We start from the raw sequence: 19,490 nt of genomic DNA, 5'->3' as shown, positions 1-19,490 counted from the left end.
TCAAAAAAAGAACTAGCGGCTTTAATGGAGAGCCGACGTTGAAAAAAACAGCCATCTACGTGCAGTTTGGGAGCATGTTCTGTGCCTCTCTGAAAAGCCTCGGAAGATTTCCAAAAGAAAGAAAATCCCTCCTTCCAGACAGGTTAGCTTAAACAAATTGTGATTAAGCACCTGTCAAAGGCACTTAAGAACAGCGCGTAGTTCAAGCCAAGGTGTAGTCTAACAAGGGTATAACCTTCTGTCTGAATATGGAACGGTTCCTTTCAAAAGAAAGGTAAAAATGTCTCGCACCATTTTACCATTGTTTTCTTACAATAAAAGTGTCATGGGCATCATTCATCTGCTTGACTTGCAACACTAACTTTGAGTATAACACTATATGGCCAAACTATGTGGACATTCCTTCTCATTATTAATTTTGTTTCAGACACACCCATTGCCAGCTGGTGCATAAAATCAGGCACATAGCCATGCAGTCTCCATAGACAACCACTGGCAGAAGAATGGGTGGTCCGGAACAGCTTAGTAACTTTAAACAGCTCATTTATTTTTTGCCTTGTTAAATCTGCCCCAGTCAACTGTAAGTGCCATCATTGTGAAATGGAAGCATCTAGGAGCAACAACAGCTCAGCCATGAAGTGACAGAACATGCAAACAAGCAACATCAGCACAAAAGAAAAAAATTGTGTTGGGAGCTTCATGAAATAGGTATCAATGGACGAACAGCTGCACACAAGTCTAAAACTATTTTCAAACCAGATGCAACATGGTGTGCTTGGTAAACCAGAACAACTCCACGACATTTGTTATTTCACACTGGAGGCAAAAGTGGTTTCTGTTTACATTGCATTTTCGTGTAATACAAATGTCTTTATTGAATGTTTATTGCTTAAATAAACTTTATGTAGATGATATAAAGATATCCACAATGACCAGACTTTCTGCTGTGTTCGCTGCTAGCTTTCTCACCATGTGATGTAAAGCTATATACAGAGGGGGAGATCAATTTGTTTATTGATCTAGATTGTACATTATAGTAAGAATACAGCATTTTATATAGTTTCTGCCTACTCCCTGTTTCTGCACCCGTAAAAAACAGACCCAAAGGTTATTTTTGCACTTTAAATGAGCATCTCCACCACAGTGCAGCATGACATATTCGCTCGTTATGAAAGCCTACACTATTTATTATAGAAGCGTATTCGATTACCTCATCTGGTGTGAACAGGGGGCTTAAGATTACTATGCGTGATGCAAAGCGTCGACTGGAGTGGTGTAAAGCAGGCAGACACGGGACTGTGGAGCAGTGGAAACGTGTTCTCTGGAGTGATGAATCACACTTCACTATCTGGCTGTTTGATGAATGAACCTGGGATGTCTGAGATACATAGTGCCAACAGTAAAGTGGAGGAGGGATAATGGTCTGGAGCTGCAGAAACTCCAGCGGCCTACATAGGGCCCTGACCTCAACCTCACTGAACACCTTGTGAGCCAGGCCTTATACATACAAGGAAGAAACCGTCCCATGCTTACCTGTTAGGGAACTCCATGGATCCAGCTAGCTCTTCATACTCCATGTGAAACACGCTGGAGAAAGCATTCTGGGACATAAGCAGAACAGTCAGAGCTTAAATCACAGGGACTATTCACAGAGGTAAACTCAGAGAAGGCTTCAGGAAGGGAAACTAGTGGTTTCTGTGGCTTTTTAATGCTATTAGTGTCTGGTGACTGCCTGTGTAAATTTAACACAGAATCTCAGCAGTCACATAGTTTAATGTGCTTGTGTTAGTGTGTTTCTGGAGGGGTTAGAATTTCCCGCTCGCAACAATTAAATCGTTTCGGAACATGGCCATGGCCAAATGGCATTAGTCAAGCAGGCGAATCGGAAGAACTTGTAACGGCTCTCCACAATAAACAGACAGAGAAATTTAATATACTATGCAACGGTGCTGCCAGAAGTGGAGTTTATTTCAGCATTCCTGGACACACGGTTACCACCTTATAGGGACTTGTCTGCAAACCTGAACTCTGCTTGCAAAACCCTGCCTTATCCAAACTTTAAGAGACCATGAAGACAGGATAAAGTGCACCAGGGTGCCATCCAGTTTCAATTTAAGAGGAAAAAACTTTGAACACCAACTCAACACAACTGTTATCTCCATTTCAATAAACATTGTCCTATGTTAAAAACATTCAGTATAACTTTGTCCAATGAGAAGAATGCATTCATCATCTAAATGTAAGCTGGGCTTTCCTCTTTTAAAGCTACAACTGGCCTACAAAAACTTCATGTCAAGCAGACAAATCCCAGAGGTCTCTCTGGGCCAGCGTAGATCAGTCTGATTGCACTGAAGTGGGTTTCTTCCCAACACACAGCCTCAAGAACCACTAAGACACATCTCTCTAAGCAAGTGGGTTGAAACTGCATGAGACCACAACAGAGGAAAACAGACCTCCCACAGAGGAAGGAAAATGTCAGCTTCCATCAGATATCACTCTAAAAACAGCTCTCTATGCCGCTTTGACTTTCATGGTTTCATAAACGTTAGGACATTTCCTTGTAAAGCAAATAGGAACACTAAAACATCTTTTGGCATTAACAACTGTTTAATCTAATAAAAGTTCAATTCTTTTCTGTTTGAACCTCAGAAGTGCTCTCAAGGGAACATATAACCTTAAAAGCTGAGTGGTCAGGGTGTTATGTGAAACGAAATACCAAGCACAAATAAAATCATAAAAAAATATCAACACACAGTTGAGACAACCAACACAGTCATCATCAGGCTTGAAATTCAGCCCACTAGAGAGGCTAACTTTCAGTCAGAGACCTTCAAATATTACCTGCTTCAACAAATAATTACAACTAAATAATTCCTCTCATAATTCAGTTGTAATTCCCCTCATTACTAAATCTTATCATGCTTACTAAAGAATCCCCTCTAATGGAAACGTTTTATTTCATCTGAGCAAAACATATGACCTGAAGGTGGAACTGGTAGATTTGTGCTCTAAACACCTCACTGGCAATCAGCCAATTTACTATCTTGATTTTACCCATGTGTTGCAATTTTGTGTCATTAAAACTAGGAACAGATAAGGGCATGAATGCTGCTGCTACACCAAAAACAAAGTGTCAAAGCATAACTACATAATTAAGTTTCCTTTTACCTTCAATGCTGCACTTTATTTGATTGATGTCATATTAATAGGCAAGAGATTTTTAGTGACTTTGGCTAACATCAAGTACTAGAAATGTGCTGGTATGTTTCATGTTTTCATTTAGACCACACAACATGACCACATGGTTAAGGCTACTTAAAAAAAATGGTTATCTATCAATTTGGCTGTAACGAAAGCAGAATCGGGAGCTTCCTCAGTAGCAGCCCTGTTTGAATTGACCTTAGGCAAATCCTGCTGGCAAACACACTTGTGCACGGTGCGGTTATTATTACTGTGTGCAGCAGCACTCACCTAATACAGTAACGCACACTGAGGGCAAAAAAGAATTCAGACACTTTTGTTTTGGTTATTTAGCAAACGTCCAGTGCATATATCCACTTCAAATGTACATGTTATGCATTATGTAGCTATAAAGACAGACAATAAAGTATGTGTTCATATACGTATATAAACAATATTTAACTACATTAACAGGGAGAAAAGTATTCAAATACCACAAATTAAAAATATCAGTACTTGTTGCAGAAGCTGTTTTGTTATAGCTTGGAGGCATCTATAAGAAATTAGCTGTTTGAAAAGTTTCCCCAAAGTTTTGAGGATCCCTCTGATAAACTCATAATGTTAAACTTTTCCACAAATTTTTAATGGGATTCAAGTCAGTAGATTGACTAGACCTTCACTTTTTAAGAAACCACTCTGGAAATAAACTCTTTTCAAGTGTCCGCTGGCTTTCTTTATCAGTAGTGTGACAGAAATCTTGTGTAGCGCACCTGCCTGGGCACAAATCAACATTCCCCAATTATCAAACTAACTGTGCTGGATGTTGAAAGTCTTTGCTAATGCTCTGCACCCTCCATTAGGAAGCTTCTTCACCTTCATGATATTTCCATTTACATATATGTCTATGAATAGAATACTTTAAGCTCTTACCGTTTAGATTTCTTAAACCCTATCTGTGTTGTGCTGAATGAATATATAGATTTTTGTTCATACTGATTAGTACAAAGTCAAAGGACATTATATGTATACATCTGAAGTGGATATATGCACTGTAAATATATTCAATAACAAAAACAAATAATAAAAACTGAATATTTGTTTCCTCTCACTGTATAGTCAGGCTATCTGTATCATTTAGAAAATATTGTATGACCACTCAAATCCCTCACAAATGTTATTGCTCAACTAAATTGTGCAATCTGAGCCATAGCAGGGAGGAGGCCTATGAAAAACAGACACAAGCAAAGCTTTATAAGTGGCTGAAGAAACCTGTGGAAGTGTGTTTTCCTTAAGAGTAGCAGGCCAAAAACCGAAAAAACTCTTTTATGCAATAGATGAGCTGCTTTTATCTCTATTTTGTACACTGATTCACCTACTCAAAAAGCCTGATACTGTTTTTTTTATAAAGGGAGCTTCCTTTTAACAAGCTTTTAATGTAATATATGGCAGTTCACCAGCTGTAGTCTAACATCAAAAGCTTATTGCTAGGAAATATAATGGAGGGTACTCTCTGCTTATTTGAAATAAATAACTTTCTTTGGTGCTAATACTTTTTAAAAATGATCTCTACTTCTGTTTTTGAAAGTCTGCACCTGGTGTGTCTATGTGTGTGTGTGTGTGTGTGTGTGTGTGTGTGTGTGTGTGTGTGTGTGTGTCTTTGCGTGCATGTTGAAATTGCTTCTTTGGCAGAGTAGAATAAGAGAACGATTCAGCCTGTTTTTTGCTTGTGGTTCTGCTATAAATGAAAGCAGTGTTGTCTATGGGCAGCTGATTGGCCTGCCACTCTCCCACTCAGCCACGCACAGTGGAATACCTAGCACTGCCTCTCCTCACGAAACAACACTGCACACTAGTTATTTCACAACATTTACCACTGCATAATATTTCATCTTTTTCTTCTAACTGTATAGCATTATTGTAGACTAATGTAGGATGAACATTTACTCAGCACTTGCAGTGGCACTGGCTCAATGGAAACTGCCCTTGCCATGCAGTAATAACTGGTACATGCCTTCAATGTGCTATTTTAATAGATTCAAGAACCAGCAAATGACTGCATAAGTGCATGTTTGCTTGAAGTACAGATTTCACAGTACTAAGAATTTAAAATGATTTATACAGTCATATACTGTCATGGTATACGCAAAAGTGCAGGCACCCCTAGTCAAATGACAATTTATGTTGATTTTCTAAGTGAAAATAAGTTAATATATCCTACATAGAACACACTTAACAAAGTTATGCAGAAGTAAACATTTTGGAAACAAATATATATAAAAGGTGGAATATATAAGATAATGGCAAATAAAATATATTTTGTTTTTTGTCAAGTTTGTTCAATGAACAGTATGTAACTTATTTTCATTTAGAAAATCAACAAAACATGTAACTTGGCCAGGGATGTTCAAACTTAAGGCATGCAACAGTACAGTAATCTTCTTTGTAAAATTTCCTGATCTGAACCTATTTTTGCTAATTTCTTGCATCTACTTCAGCTTTTTACTGTTCTTACTGTTGTAGGAATTATTGGTTAGTGATTATTTGAAGGAATCAACAAACCCCAAATAATGAGGTTATTAGTGCTCCCTGCCATTGCTGAATCTGGCACATGAGCAACAGCCCAGGGCTATCCAATGTCTGTGACCACCAAAATTGGCAAAAAAAGTAAATCAATAAACCATTTACATTTTTATGTATAACTATTTGAATTATATGTTAACGTTCCATTTGTTAAAACATTCAGTTTGCTTCAAATCTGTCCACGTCACGCCTTCGACTGTCTCTGACGGAGAACTGGACTCAGTCTCCCAGAGCGCTCTGGGAGATCACATGACACGAGAACTCGGACTCCATCTTAGCGGACTTCAACACCTAGTTACACTGATGAAGCGCTAGTGTGTATATAAGCACAGGCTTAACATTTGAACGTTGTGAGGTATTGTATCCATGCAATCACTGAGCGTTCTACTTTGGTTCTGTTTGACTCACACGTGTATCGACCCATTGTTAGGTACATTTTCCGATTTCGATTACTGCCTGACCCTTTTGTACTTTCACTTCTAGGATCTGATCTGTGTTTGTATATCTCTGCCTGGACTCCGACTTCGATTTGGGTTTTGCCCTTTTGGATTTATCTGACTTGTTGTCTATTAAACCCTCTTATCTTCTTATCCGCAAGCGTCTGGTACTCTGTCGTCACGTCACACCACACTACTATCAAACAATGTGGGAAAAAGATCTAATTGCAATTTTTTAGAATAAAATTGTGACAATTTATACTGTGATTATTTACAATAAACTAAGGACTTTTTCAAGACAACCAGCAAATGAACTTCTTTGGCTCAAAGCTTGAACTCTGAATGTAGTGCTTAGTTAATTATCTTGTTGTCATGTACACATCATGTGGGTGTCTGGTTGCTTCCTCTTGATTTAACTCCTCTAAACTTTCAATATTATTAGGTTAAATTTTCCACTTAAAACTTAAGTCATTGCTGTTGAGAATGTACCCTATAGTTAAAATAGCTGCTTTCACGATTTGAAAATCACACTATTTTAAATCCAGATTTCAATATAAAATGATTAATCTTTCAGCCCGACTTCACACACCAGACTAGCCTGTCTCTGCCTAATAAACCAGCTGTAAATAACCAACAAGCACTATAATTTACGTGTGTTTTAAATCTTGTGGACTGTCTCATCTGTGTTTCGGTATCTTATTTAACATGCATTGTATGCTTGCAAGCTGATGCCCTCTCATCAGCAAACCCACCTAATCCTTACAAGGCGTTTGCTGAGGAGCAAAGTTAGTTTATATATTTTGAGAAGTATGAACAGAACAAGTCTCCTGCTAAACTGTTTTTTCACATTTTGTAGGGTCGGGGCACCATAACTCCAGACCCAGAGGCAGATCTTAATCTGGCCCTGCTCCCCACCCCAAAAGTATTTGATATTACTGCAAAATGAATGGGTTTTGTATAGACTGCTTTCCAGATCTGCCAAAACTGCTTACTTCCTTTCACTGCCTTATATTTTCATTATTGTGATTTCAAAGTACAAAGTCTTGCAATTAAGTTTTCTCTTGATCTTTGCAGAGTGTATTTTGTTGTATGTAGTGATCACAAACTGGGTTTGCACAGCTGAGAGGCAGGCGTTTTGCTGAAGGCTAAAGGCTTCCAAAAGCACTGACTTGAAGAACTGCATGATAAGCATGTTGTTGCCTGCCCACTAGAACCACATATGAAGCAGGTTCCAAACAGCGCCTTCTGAAAATTCACTGCTAAGCAAAGTGATTTACATTTATTTTTGAGATCTTTTATTCCTTAGGAATCTTTCACCATCACAACTTTACCATATGGAGCCAAGCAGTTATAGAAGGTTCCTTTGGTGGGTCAGCAAGAGAAAAATCATGTGCTTTGAACTTACTGATGTTTCGCCATCAGCAATGAACACAGTGCATTCCTGAGCCTGCATGAAAGACAAGATGGTGGCCGCGATCTTCCTCAGCAGGACTTCCAATGACTGCTGTTCTTCAAATATAAGACTGGCCAGGTCCAACAGCACCTACGGCATAAGAGATACCAGGACATATGAGAACATAAGACACAAAACCTGTTGCTTTTTAATCAAAAGTAAGAAAGTTAGGATACCTGATTCCTTCTGTTTTCAAGCTGTGACGTCTCATAAAGTTGTGCATTGTGTAGAACAATTCCAGAGAAAGCCAAGTAGGAGGAAAAGTCCTATGGATGCATAAAACACGTTTTACACTGGTTTCGTGTCAAATGGCATCTACAAAGACTGCAGTAGTCCAAGAATCCTGACGTCCTGTAAGTGTTACAGCACTGAGCGAATAACCAAACACTCGTTTTACCTCAGATACATCTATAAAGTAAGATGCAACATTTTTCACCTTCTCATCTTGTTCTGTGAAGGTGCTGTTCTCTCCACACCTTTTATTAATTGCTTGCGCAACACCAACAACCTGAGGAAAGACAATGAAGAACACAAACATCCTATGTGATTCACAACGCAGCAAGAACTTCCCAAAACGTAAAAAAAATGCTACATATTAATTTACCTTTTCGTATCTCTCACCTCATCTCTGTGGTTTTTTATGGGCATACATAGGATGCTCTGTGTCTTGTACCCTGTGATCTGGTCCACTTCTGCATTGAATCGAGGATCCTGCAGAAAAATAACTTTTAAATACTTTTGGTACAACTTTTAACACAACTCTACCACTAAACCTTCACTAGGTTCAAGGTTTTTAACTCTTAATATTGAACCTTTAGACGTCACGTTTATTTCATTGGACTATTTAACTATGTTATTAAATTTAGTTATGTAATTACAACATACTGTATAATTAAATGTGTAATTACACAATTACATGTTTAATTACACAGCACATTCTCAAATAAATTACATTTACATTTAATTTCCATTCTGTATTTATATTTTGGCGTTGGCACCATTTTCAGTTTGATTTGACACAAAAAATAGAAAAAAAGTATGAAAGTGTGTTTTATTTCCACAAAACAAGACTGCATGCAAAAAAATAAGTTGTTATTGAATTGAACTCATAATAAAATATCTCCTCTTCTACCTGCAAACACTTGTGACTGGAAGTCGAAAGTTATGCTTTGCTTGTTTAAGTAAGGATTACATAATGAATCACACCATGTTTTTGTCATTTCCAGCAAAAACTGCAACTTCTAAGGGTAATATACTTTTCATATACTTACAGGTATACTTATGTATTTCATGCATCAAATCCAAACCACCTCCCATGGACACTTGTTGCAGACTTAAAGGCCTTGCTGCCAATGCTTGTGTGAAGATGAATTACAGCTTTTCATATTTCAACCATTTTGATGTTGGCATCCACTGTAAGAGCAGTACATTGCATAACCACAATATCTTAGGTATGTCCTGTAAAGCTCTAGGATATTTGTAGCTTTCCTGTCAGTCCACAGTATTACTCTCCATCTGCAAAGCAAAAATGATCTGTGCTTCCATGCTCAGCTGCCTAGGGAAAAACAACTCCCTGATTAACATTAGTAATGAGACCAATATGTAGTCTCTCTCTCTCTCTCTCTCTCTCTCTCTCTCTCTCTTTCTCTCTCTCTCTCTCTCTCTCTCTCTCTCTTTCTCTCTCTCTATATCTCTCTCTCTCTCTCCTATTCCCGATTATCTCCCCCCAGACTTGTTGGGGAAACCACGATTAATCTAAATTAAGGACGGCTAAAAATACCAGCTCCTATAACTCAAGACTGTTGGCTAGCAACTGAACTGCACAACTACCTATGCGTAAAGTAAACAAACCAGATAATGCTTTTATTATGTCTAGAGCATGATGTGTCATCTGTAGCTCTATTATGCACAATAATTTAGATTTCAGGCCCTTGAATAATGCACTTTCTGTAAAAATGACCCCAGAAGATCCTTAGGAATGCAGAAATAAGAGTTAAAACAATCCAAATAGCATATCCCAAAGTCTTTGAGTCATGAATATGTTATTTGCTGGCAGTCATTTTAATACTTCATATGACTTATTAAGGAACCTCTGGCTAACCATCGAGACTTTACAAGGGTCAAAGCTTATTGCAGAGCAGGTGGTATCTGACATGTAATACGTCAAAATAAAGGACAGTTATGGCCTATTTTCGGTGCAGCCAAGCTAATGCACTAACCCACTGTTTACTCATGAAGTTTTCCAAGCACTCTAGCTAACGCTCTAAGGATAACACTAGGGATATACATAAGAGCCAAAATCATAATATGAAAGTTCAAATCTTTAAACATGTAAAAACTCTGCTTCCCCACCCTCTCGCAAAGGTGACCTTACAATTTGGGGATGCCCAATGATATTGGAATCAAATCAGTATTAAAATAATTTAAAACAAATTATCAGCTGACAGATGTTTTAACTTGACTGATGATGTATTCAGTCCACTCTGGAAGAGCAGAACAGATTGTGGGAGAGACACTGTAGGAATACTGCGCTAAAATGCAAGCTTTTTATTCATTTTACTGCTTTTGTAACTTTTAGAAAGCCTAATCCAGGCGGATGTTGCCTTATTTCCTAAATTTTATGAATGTTTACTTACAGCACTGTGCAAAAGTCAGAAATCTTCTGACTTCATTTGTTTAATTTCCATTTTTTAGATGTAGCGTGTCCATTATTTGCTTTTACCACAGCTTCTACTCTTTTTAGGAGCCCTGCTTTCAGTTTCTCAAAGAAACCTGCAGGTATATTTTTCCACACCTTTAAAATGCAGTCTTAGAGCACATTCTTTCAGACCCATAGCAAGCTGACAGTGGAAGGATAAACATAAACAGCTGTGGATTTTTTCAAATCTGAAGCTAAAGTTGAGTTTTATTTTCTCCTCTCTCTCTAAAAGATGAAAGCTTTAAGTCCTGTTTATCTGAAAGAGACATTTCATTGTCTAGCAGGTCTTGCATGAGTGCTAGGAGTTCTATTTTCCCTAGATATTTTAATCATTTTTAGCACTTATATTTCTTTGCCTTTTCCCTTCATTATACACTCCTAAAAACCCTGGAGATTTACTAAAATATGACTTTTTCACTGGAACTGAAATAATTGAAGGACGGTCTCTCAATTTCTGCATGGTACTTTTTTGACATAGGCATCGGCAGATACACAAATGAAAAATAGACATCAGCAGCGTCCCAGAGCGGTGCTGCCCAACAAATACATAAATAAAAAACATGTCTTTTTCAGGCTGAATTGGACTAATGTGCCTACACTGGTTATACAAATTTAAAAAAAGGTATTCATCCATGTCCATAAGTAGAACACCAAGAAGTGAAAATACCACTGAATACCACAAAATACCAATGAAACACCACAACAACCTTACCTCATACGCGTTCTTGATATTGAGCGGCTGGCCAGTAGCCGCGACATGACCGACTATACCTTTGTTCCACTCCAGGCGGATGCCACTGTTAGAGGCCTCCTCCAGAGTGGATCCCTCAGCAACATCAAAAAGCCGGCTCACTAGGAACTTTTTGTTGGAGCTGTCCTCACAGACCAGAAATAACGAGTAGCGGTCTGCTGCGATTAACTCATGGGTGTGTAAAAAGATCCTGTGGCAGAGGGCAGTCAGGTCCAGGTGACTGGAGACATCCCGGACGAGCTCCAACAGACGGGCACAGCGGTCCCCCCCTCTACCTCCACCCTCATCCGGACCTTCTCCTGAGCTGAGCTTCTGGGAGGCCGGAGGTGGCATCTGCACCCGTTCTGTGTCGCTGAGGAAGGTGAGGGATCCCTCTGCGTCTTTCACCACAATGGGTCGCAAAGGGCGATCAAACTCAGACGCAGAGATTTTACGGGTGGGGGTGGATGGTGCTGGGCTGGGTGAAGGTGCCTCAGTGGGGCCTGAAGGGGGGAGGCTGCTGAGGGGTTCTGGAAGTGCTTTGGACCCCTCTCTGGAGGGCTGGATAGAGTGGACACGCTCAGCAAACCAGGCGTTGACCATTTCCCTGAAAATGACAAACAACCAATAAGAAAGCTGGAGAGGTCTACGAAGCTTTTAGAGAGACAGATGGACTATGGGTCACATTCACTTCACTCATGCAGTATATGTTGAAAGGGCTTAAGAGGATTTGCAGCCAGTAATTTTAGTTTTCTTAAACTGTCTCATTATGTAGGTCATGGCTGCTAAAATCTGAACATCATGTCTTTATTTGACATTGACTTGTCCATGCTTTCCTTGGGGGTCGTGCAAATCCTTGTTTCAAGATAGTTTCAACATATCTGTCTTGTTAACATGGTACGCAGTACCCTCGATCTGAAAATAAACACTATATCATACAAATTTGCATAACACAGTTGCTGGCAACCTGAAGTACAACTAAGAGACATCAGTTTACTCCTTTTATTGGATGCTCACAATAGCCATAACGACAATGATATCCATAAAATCAAGTGTACAAAGTCCAATGTTCAGGTCCCCTCGCTTTCACATTAAACTGAATGAAAACTTGAGTTCAGCAGCTTGTCTGGAAAACCCCAGAGGCTATAAAATTCACTGCCGTGAAATCTGCTGGCAGATTACATTCTAATTCTGGCAAAATAAAACCATACTGGCTTCCCTTTCAAAAAACTGACTGTATGAGTAAAGTCTATGACAACAGCAATGCTAGATCTTCAGAGGAATCTCCACTGACTCAAATTTAAGTGTCCTTAGCTTGTGTAGCTAAATCAATAGCACTCACTCTGAAGAGCACTACAGGCCCCCTCTCTGTGCTGAAAACATCTTCATTCACTACTGCCGACCAGCCATATACATTCTTGGTGTGGATCCAACATTTGCTTTTCACGGTCTGATATTGAGTAAAGCAGGAAGCATACCAGTAGTTTATGTGTGTGGATTAAATCTGATGCTTCTAATTCAGAGAGAACTTCAGAGAGACACGAGAGGGTAATGTGAGGTAAGCATGTGTCCAAATACAGCTCGAGAACATCTGATCCAAGGAAATACAGAAAAACACAAAACATGTGCTACAGTAAAGAGCATAGCGGAGTCTTATACTGTGAACCAGCTTAACACTGCACTGTTCACTGAACAATGGCAAGTGTCCTGTGCAACCGACTGTGATTTCTGACTGCAAACTACATTCATTGTTTATCTCCACAGCAAGACTGTAGGTGTTGCAAGGTGTACAAGTAAAACAGGTCTGTCTGCGTCTATCCAGACAATAAAACTGCAAAAATAGACTACAGGTCATGGACAGCGTGAGGGTGAACGGAAAATACGGACGGTGGCTGCCATTGAACGAGCAACCGAAGCTGTATTTACACATCAAATGTACACAGTGACAACGTGATAAGGACTTGCTAGCAGACAGCAACACTCACCAATGCAGAGCATAACAGCCTGCATCCTTAAAAAGGGGTCTTGACAACTCTAATGGTCATCTAAAGGTCTGCTTAAATGGCTCTTCTCACAGATCACATCAAGTGTTCTTTCGTAAGGAAAATGGTTCTACATCAAACCCTTTAGAAAAGGGTTCTATATAATCACCAAAAGGGCTCTTCTATTGTGTCAATATGCTATATGTTATTGTGACACAATGCTATATGGAACCCTTTCCAAAAAAGTTCTATATAGGACCATCTACAGCACATTCTCCATCAGTCTGAAGAACGGTCAGAATGGAAAGAACCCTTCAGACATGCATAGGGTTTTTTTGAATGTTCATGGTTCTACGCAGAGCAATTTATTTTAACTAGTGAGCATCTTTGAAGAGCTATCTTTTGTTAAGTGTGGGAAACCTGTATAATTATGAGTGAAAATATCTTGACAATTAATTATTATATGTAGTATTATATGATAATACTATGACATGTAAATTAAAAGAAGGCTCTACATAGCACCAAAATGATTCTGCTATTATTACCAGTCACTGCTAGAAACTTCATTTGGTGCTATACAGAGTCGGGATGAACGATCGATCATTTTATATTGAAACCGTAACATTAAAGAGTCCAATTGTGTGGAAGAAATGTTGCCCACAAGCTGCAAATTGCAAGAGCTGTCATTTTTATTAAGGTCTATATTTTCAACATGTTTTAGGTGGGAAATTCAGCGTAGTAACACAGGGCTTGTACAGTAGCTGAAGATGAGTTAGACCAATCAGAAGCGACCAGACAAACGACTGCTGTGACATCACAACCACAACAAGCCATAAAAGTGAAAAAAGCGGGTCTTCTTCACAAAAAGGGCGCAGATTTACAGGAAACAACCGCAATTTAAATCGCAGCCGCAATTCGATATTTTGCCCAAATCGTTCAGCCCTAAGAAAAAGGCAATGTAGGCTAAAACAGACACATAAACAAGAGTCAAAGTGTGTCAGTCTAGAACATTCAGCTCAGAGCTCAGACTGAGCGCTCATGAGGAGAAGTTGCCGTTTACAGGCTGGTTCTGTCAGTGTGGCGACGTTAAGCCCGTAATCACTGCACCACACACGGCTGTCTGAGGAGAGGACAATGTTATCTGTCGCTTAGCTACGCTGCAGTAGATAAAGTTGGCGACCTGACAGAAACACTGCTATTCTACTCTCCGTCCCCCCTGTTCTCCTCTCTGGGCTGTTCTGAATGAGCAAAATGAGCCGTGTATGTTCTCCCCGCAGCCGCCCGCTCCCGTAACTCACCGGCTAGCCTTTCGCACAAAGTAGGAGTGAGCGAAGTCCACATTGTCGTCGAGCCAAGCCTCCATCCTCTCGCTTTCGGGAGGAAAACCCTCCATATCGCCGCGAAACGTTCAGCCACACAATGTCATTAGCGCAGACTCTTCGGTTTGGCGCAGGAGTGAAGAGGAGGAAAAGAAAAAACGGCTTAAATGTGGAGCCGTTGAAAACAGACTGTCAGAGAAGCGGAGAGCAAAGCCATGTCACTTATCAACATCGCGTGCGCGGCGCTGACCTCTCTCTCTCTCTCTCTCTCTCTCTCTCTCTCTCTCTCTCTCTCTCATCTCTGTACAGTCAGACAGGCTCGCTCACACCTTTCACTTTCAACTTTCAAGCAACGCACAACTGAATTAAATTAAAGGGACATTCCACCGAATTTCTCTACATTTCTTCATAAGAATTACAGTCATTTAATTCAGACTGAATTAAATTAAAATGTAATAATAAATAATAATAATAATAATAATAAGTAAAATTTCGTTCATTAAATTTTTTTTCATTCATTGTAGAGAAATATCTTCTTTGCAGTGCGAACCATGCGACACAAATAGAGCCAGGTTTGGATTTTTGGCAGATGTAAATCAGGCACATTTACAGCTATGAAATAACAATGTGGATTAATGTGCATTTGACTTTATAAATATAAAAAAATATTTAAATAAAAAATGAAGCCAAGTATTAAGTTACTATTCAAAATGACGAGTGAATCTGGACTCTTATCGTGAAGGCAGGGATAGACTTCTTGGGGGGGGGGGGGGGGGGGGGGGTGTACATTTGTCACAACAGGTACTACTAGTCAGTGGCAGCTCAGAAGCGAGTGCTGGCGTGAGCGTAGAGCTGGTAGCCTGAAGGCTGTGGCCGACTACAGCCTTTAATAAAGCACAACTTGTGCACAAGCTGAGTGTCTTCTTTACTAGCAGTTAGCGTGCATGCAGCCTACCTCTCCACCATGAATGCATTTGTAAAAGTACGGCCAAACCTTTAAGGCTAAAACCTTCTCTCAAAACTATGATAAAACAATGTCTCAGGAATTAGGCAGCAGACTCGTAAGCACGTGAACCTATGAGCTTTTGGAAATGTTAAACACTGCAGATGTCTGGTGCCTATCACCGCCACTGAGGACAATTCTGAGCTGATAAGTTTCTCTAACACAGAACATTTCAGGTCAAACCGCTGAAATACTTTGTTTACATCTATTTTAACAATACATCGTTTAAAAAACATCAGCAGAATTCCTTTTCAAACAAAAGAAATGACTAAAATGGAGCAAAGCCAGATTTGTTTACTTATATATTTGAGCACACATAAGAATACTATCATTTGAAAATCCTAGGAAAAGTGCTAATTCATCCAAAGTCTAAAAAAGTACATAGAACTGATTAATATCACTACTCGCCTCTGGCTGTAGTGAAAGCGTACATTCCTGTCTTAGATCAAAACAAATGAAGTAAAAACCCTAGGACACAGAAATTGCTCTAATTCCTCTCATATTTTTCTTTTAAGAAGCTGAGTTGTAGCCTCACTGTAGCTACACGGCCAGTTTTGTAAGAACAGTTTGATTTAGTGACTCATTTGAAGTTAGTCATAATGAGTTTTGTCATTTAGGCCCTACTGTGCATTTTTGCCATTTACATGGAGAGCAACACATTTGCCAGTGAAATATTAGCTTATTAAAGAGTGCCATGCAGGGCCCTCATAATTAAAAGAATATCACCCAAATGCAGACAAAGTGATCTAAATGAATAACATTTAGGATCTATCACTGTGTTCAGCGACATCCTGCACCCTGCCCCCCTCCCACCACCACCACCACCATCACCATCCTGCTAATGTCTGTGCAGGAGGGTGTAGCCTTACCACCAGATGGTGCCTCCTTTTCTCCAGAGAAATAGGGACACTTTGGAGACATATGTGCTCTCTTGGGTCCAAATGTGACTCCACCTATACTGGACTGGAAAAAAGATAATGAGGGCCCACTGGGCATATAGTCACTCCGACAATATGTAATTGACGTGATTTGATTGGTGGAATAAGTCTCAGTGAGGCGGCGTTCTTATTTCTGTTGTTTTCAATGTTCATTGAACCTTTTGCTGTCTATTTTGCAGATTACTAATATTCAGAATAACCAGAATAGATCTGGTTGGATCTTCTATCCACCTTTCTCTCTCTCTCTCTCTCTCTCTCTCTCTCTCTCTCACTCTCCCCCTCTTCTCCTTTCAGCCGTTTCCTCTCTCGCCACCAGAGCTGACGGGTACCACATACATGTAACAATCCGTCAAGGTGTCACCTGATACATTTGTGTGCGTACGCGAGCACACATAAGTCATGGTGCTCGAATGGAACACTGTCCAGATGTAGTCACTCATTTTGCTCAGAGCTAAACTCCCCAGTTTGCCTTTCAGTCACAAGTCAAACAACACTCTATCCCGTTGTATAATTCCTTGGACTACATTAAACAGTTCAACCTCTATTGTAAACCTTGTCTTGAGGCGTAGTCAGGGAAGATAACTGTGAAGGAGGAGAAGGCCCTGTACACAATCCCACAATGGAAAAAATCTCGAGAACTCGAGAGCATGCGGCAGCGTGCATCATTCAATAAGGTTATCTTACAGGAGAAACAATTTATGTGAATTCCGTTTAGGCTGGGTAATGACGTGTAGTGGATTTATGCACAGTAAAAATATTGCAAGGGATTTTGAAAGCAAACATAACTGCTTAAATGTATTGACAAAGGACCAACCAGATTCCAGGAAATGTTTGTCTCCTGCAAGGCAGTTGGACTGGATGAGATAGTAGCCTTCAAAGTAGCACGCACTAAGTTTCTTTCAACACATATTGTACAGAAACATAGTTTCGACTTTTTAAAGTTTCCGCCCCCCCCTCTATTAAAGTTAGCTAGAGGTTCTGCGACAACATCAAATACCGAAGCAGGTTTATTCTTGCTAGGAACAGAATTATAACATGAGCTGACTGATAACAATCCATCTGAAGTAGCTTACACAGCTGATATACGGATCAGTGTGCTACACCCATTCCATGGTCCCACCACACCCATTTCCACAGACATGATCCAACTTTTACAATGTCCCCACTCACTTCTGAAACCAAAACTACGCCCTTGCTCATAGTGTAAGGCATCTGCAAGCGCTGCTCCAATGGCAAATGTTTTCCAGATCAGACTAAACTCCTGTTACACTCTCACTCAGGCCCTCTGCCCTGCAGCCGTTTTCCAAAAGAAACCCTTCAGTAAACACACAGGGCTATGGAGGGAGATTTACTATTTTTAAAACTGCTGGAAGACTTCCGCAGGCACTGCAAACATATACATAATCAAATCTTGTGTTTACACACTGCAACCATTGAAATGGCAAACGACCTAACTATCAGATCAAGTATGTGTCTTTGGAAGGCCTTGATAAAACCAGTGTACTCAGACTATCAAGAGATTATATTGCTTAGTTTATTCTGATCTCAACCAGAAGAAAAAAGGCTTCCGATTCTCTTAATATTAGCTTATTATTTATTATAGTCATATATCAAATCTATACATTCAAAATTCATTAGGATGAAACTCCTTAATTATTGTATTAAGATATATTATCCAGTAAGTGGCATGAATTAATCACTATGATTTACTCAGTAACTACTACGAATTGCTCAATAACCATTATGAATAATTCAGTAACTACTATGAATTATACAGTAAGCACTATGAATTACTCAGTAATTACTCTAAATTATACAATATCTAATATGCTGTTTATTTTCCTATTACTAGTATGAATTATTGAGTAACCACTATGGACTGTCTGGTGACTACTATGGATTACTGATAAAACCCTATGAAGTATTGAGTAATTGCAATGAAATATCCAACAACTGCTATAAATTATCTACTATGATAACTACTATGAATTACTGTGAAACCGCTATGAATTACTCAGTAAATAATATGAATTGTAAAATAGCTACTATAAAGGACTCAGTAATGGCTATGAATCATTTAATAACTTCTAAGAATTACCCATTAACCACTATGAATTTCTCAGTAATGTGGAATTATAAATTATTCAGTGATAAGGAAGTAAGTTATGTCAGATACTGCTGAAGTTAATAGAAACTGATACATGCACTGATCCACAAGCAAGGTCTCATAGCTGCCCACGCATGACATGCACACACCAAGCTCAAGCATGCTGTTCAGGTAGAGTTACCTCCAACAGCAGGCACCACATTCTCCTTAGCATCATAGCAGCACCTCGGGAATGATGGTAGTGGGGTGAAAAGCAGAGTAAGCTGTAGAAAGTAAGAACATTTCTCATGCGGTCGAAAAACGTCCCAGGCGAGCAGCTCTGAGCACCAGTGTGTTTGATAGACTGTTGGAGGTAGAGAGGTAGAGGAGGGTGTGTGGGGATAACAAACACTCTCACCCTTTCCCGCTCTCTCTCACCCTCTCTCTCTCTTTCTCTCTCTCTCTGAGCTTGAGAAAACACAGAGCCATCCCTGCTGAGCATCAGAAGGTCCGGCATGACTTGGAATAAATACAAACTGAAAGCTGGGGGAAGGGCGCTGCCGCATTCACATTGTTGTATGCGATGAAACAGCAGCCGGAGGAAACTAGCTTGGAGTCAGAATGGAGGCTTTCTTGGCTTGTTTGAGGCCTCTGCAACGACGTCATAAACCTTCCTTGAGTGCACAGACCTTTGTTTACATTGTAAGGCCTGAGGGTCATTATGGCTGGGCAGGTGGACGAGTAGTGACTGTCCTATTTAAAGGAATAACAAGCTCTGTTGGACCATGGCAACTTGGAGCCTCTGAGGCATTGTTCATTCTAGTGACCTCAAACAGTGCCTCTAAAGGTTGGCTGAGTTTGCGTATTTTTTGAATATGTCCCAACTTTGATTTGTTGCTGATTTAATTATTTATTCGTTTCACCTTTTAGATTTTTGACCTGTACTTTTATCACTGGCTCATATTTATCAAGCATGTAAGAGTAATAACACTGATCTATGATCAAGGCACATCAATCTATGCAGTCCTACTCAGTGCTATGTAGGGTTAGGGTTTAGGCTGCGAAGGTTCTTATTACATATAAG

At 39.7% G+C, this 19,490-nt stretch overlaps 1 protein-coding gene across 4 annotated transcripts in view; it reads right to left on the bottom strand.

Moving 5' to 3' along the window:
- Positions 1-19,490, bottom strand: part of pde5ab (phosphodiesterase 5A, cGMP-specific, b) — a 64,371-nt gene that overhangs the window by 24,899 nt on the left and 19,982 nt on the right. The window contains exons 1-8 of one of the 4 annotated variants that reach the window (XM_017712477.2): positions 18,609-18,718; positions 14,359-14,497; positions 11,061-11,685; positions 8,272-8,361; positions 8,087-8,158; positions 7,827-7,916; positions 7,603-7,740; positions 1,534-1,601 (exon numbers count right to left, since the gene is read on the bottom strand). In XM_017712477.2, the coding sequence (XP_017567966.1) occupies positions 1,534-1,601; positions 7,603-7,740; positions 7,827-7,916; positions 8,087-8,158; positions 8,272-8,361; positions 11,061-11,685; positions 14,359-14,453 (1,178 nt within the window). In that variant the 5' untranslated portion in view covers positions 14,454-14,497; positions 18,609-18,718. Of the gene's footprint in view, positions 1-1,533; positions 1,602-7,602; positions 7,741-7,826; positions 7,917-8,086; positions 8,159-8,271; positions 8,362-11,060; positions 11,686-14,358; positions 14,636-18,608; positions 18,719-19,490 lie in introns of those variants that run through there. The other 3 variants (XM_037531274.1, XM_017712479.2, XM_017712480.2) reach the window with 3 other exon arrangements.

This window comes from Pygocentrus nattereri, chromosome 2 (assembly GCF_015220715.1).
Source record: "Pygocentrus nattereri isolate fPygNat1 chromosome 2, fPygNat1.pri, whole genome shotgun sequence".
NCBI classification, from domain to species: Eukaryota; Metazoa; Chordata; class Actinopteri; order Characiformes; family Serrasalmidae; genus Pygocentrus; species Pygocentrus nattereri.
Note: the sequence above shows the minus strand (reverse complement) of the source record. Positions and strands in the feature narration are given on the sequence as shown.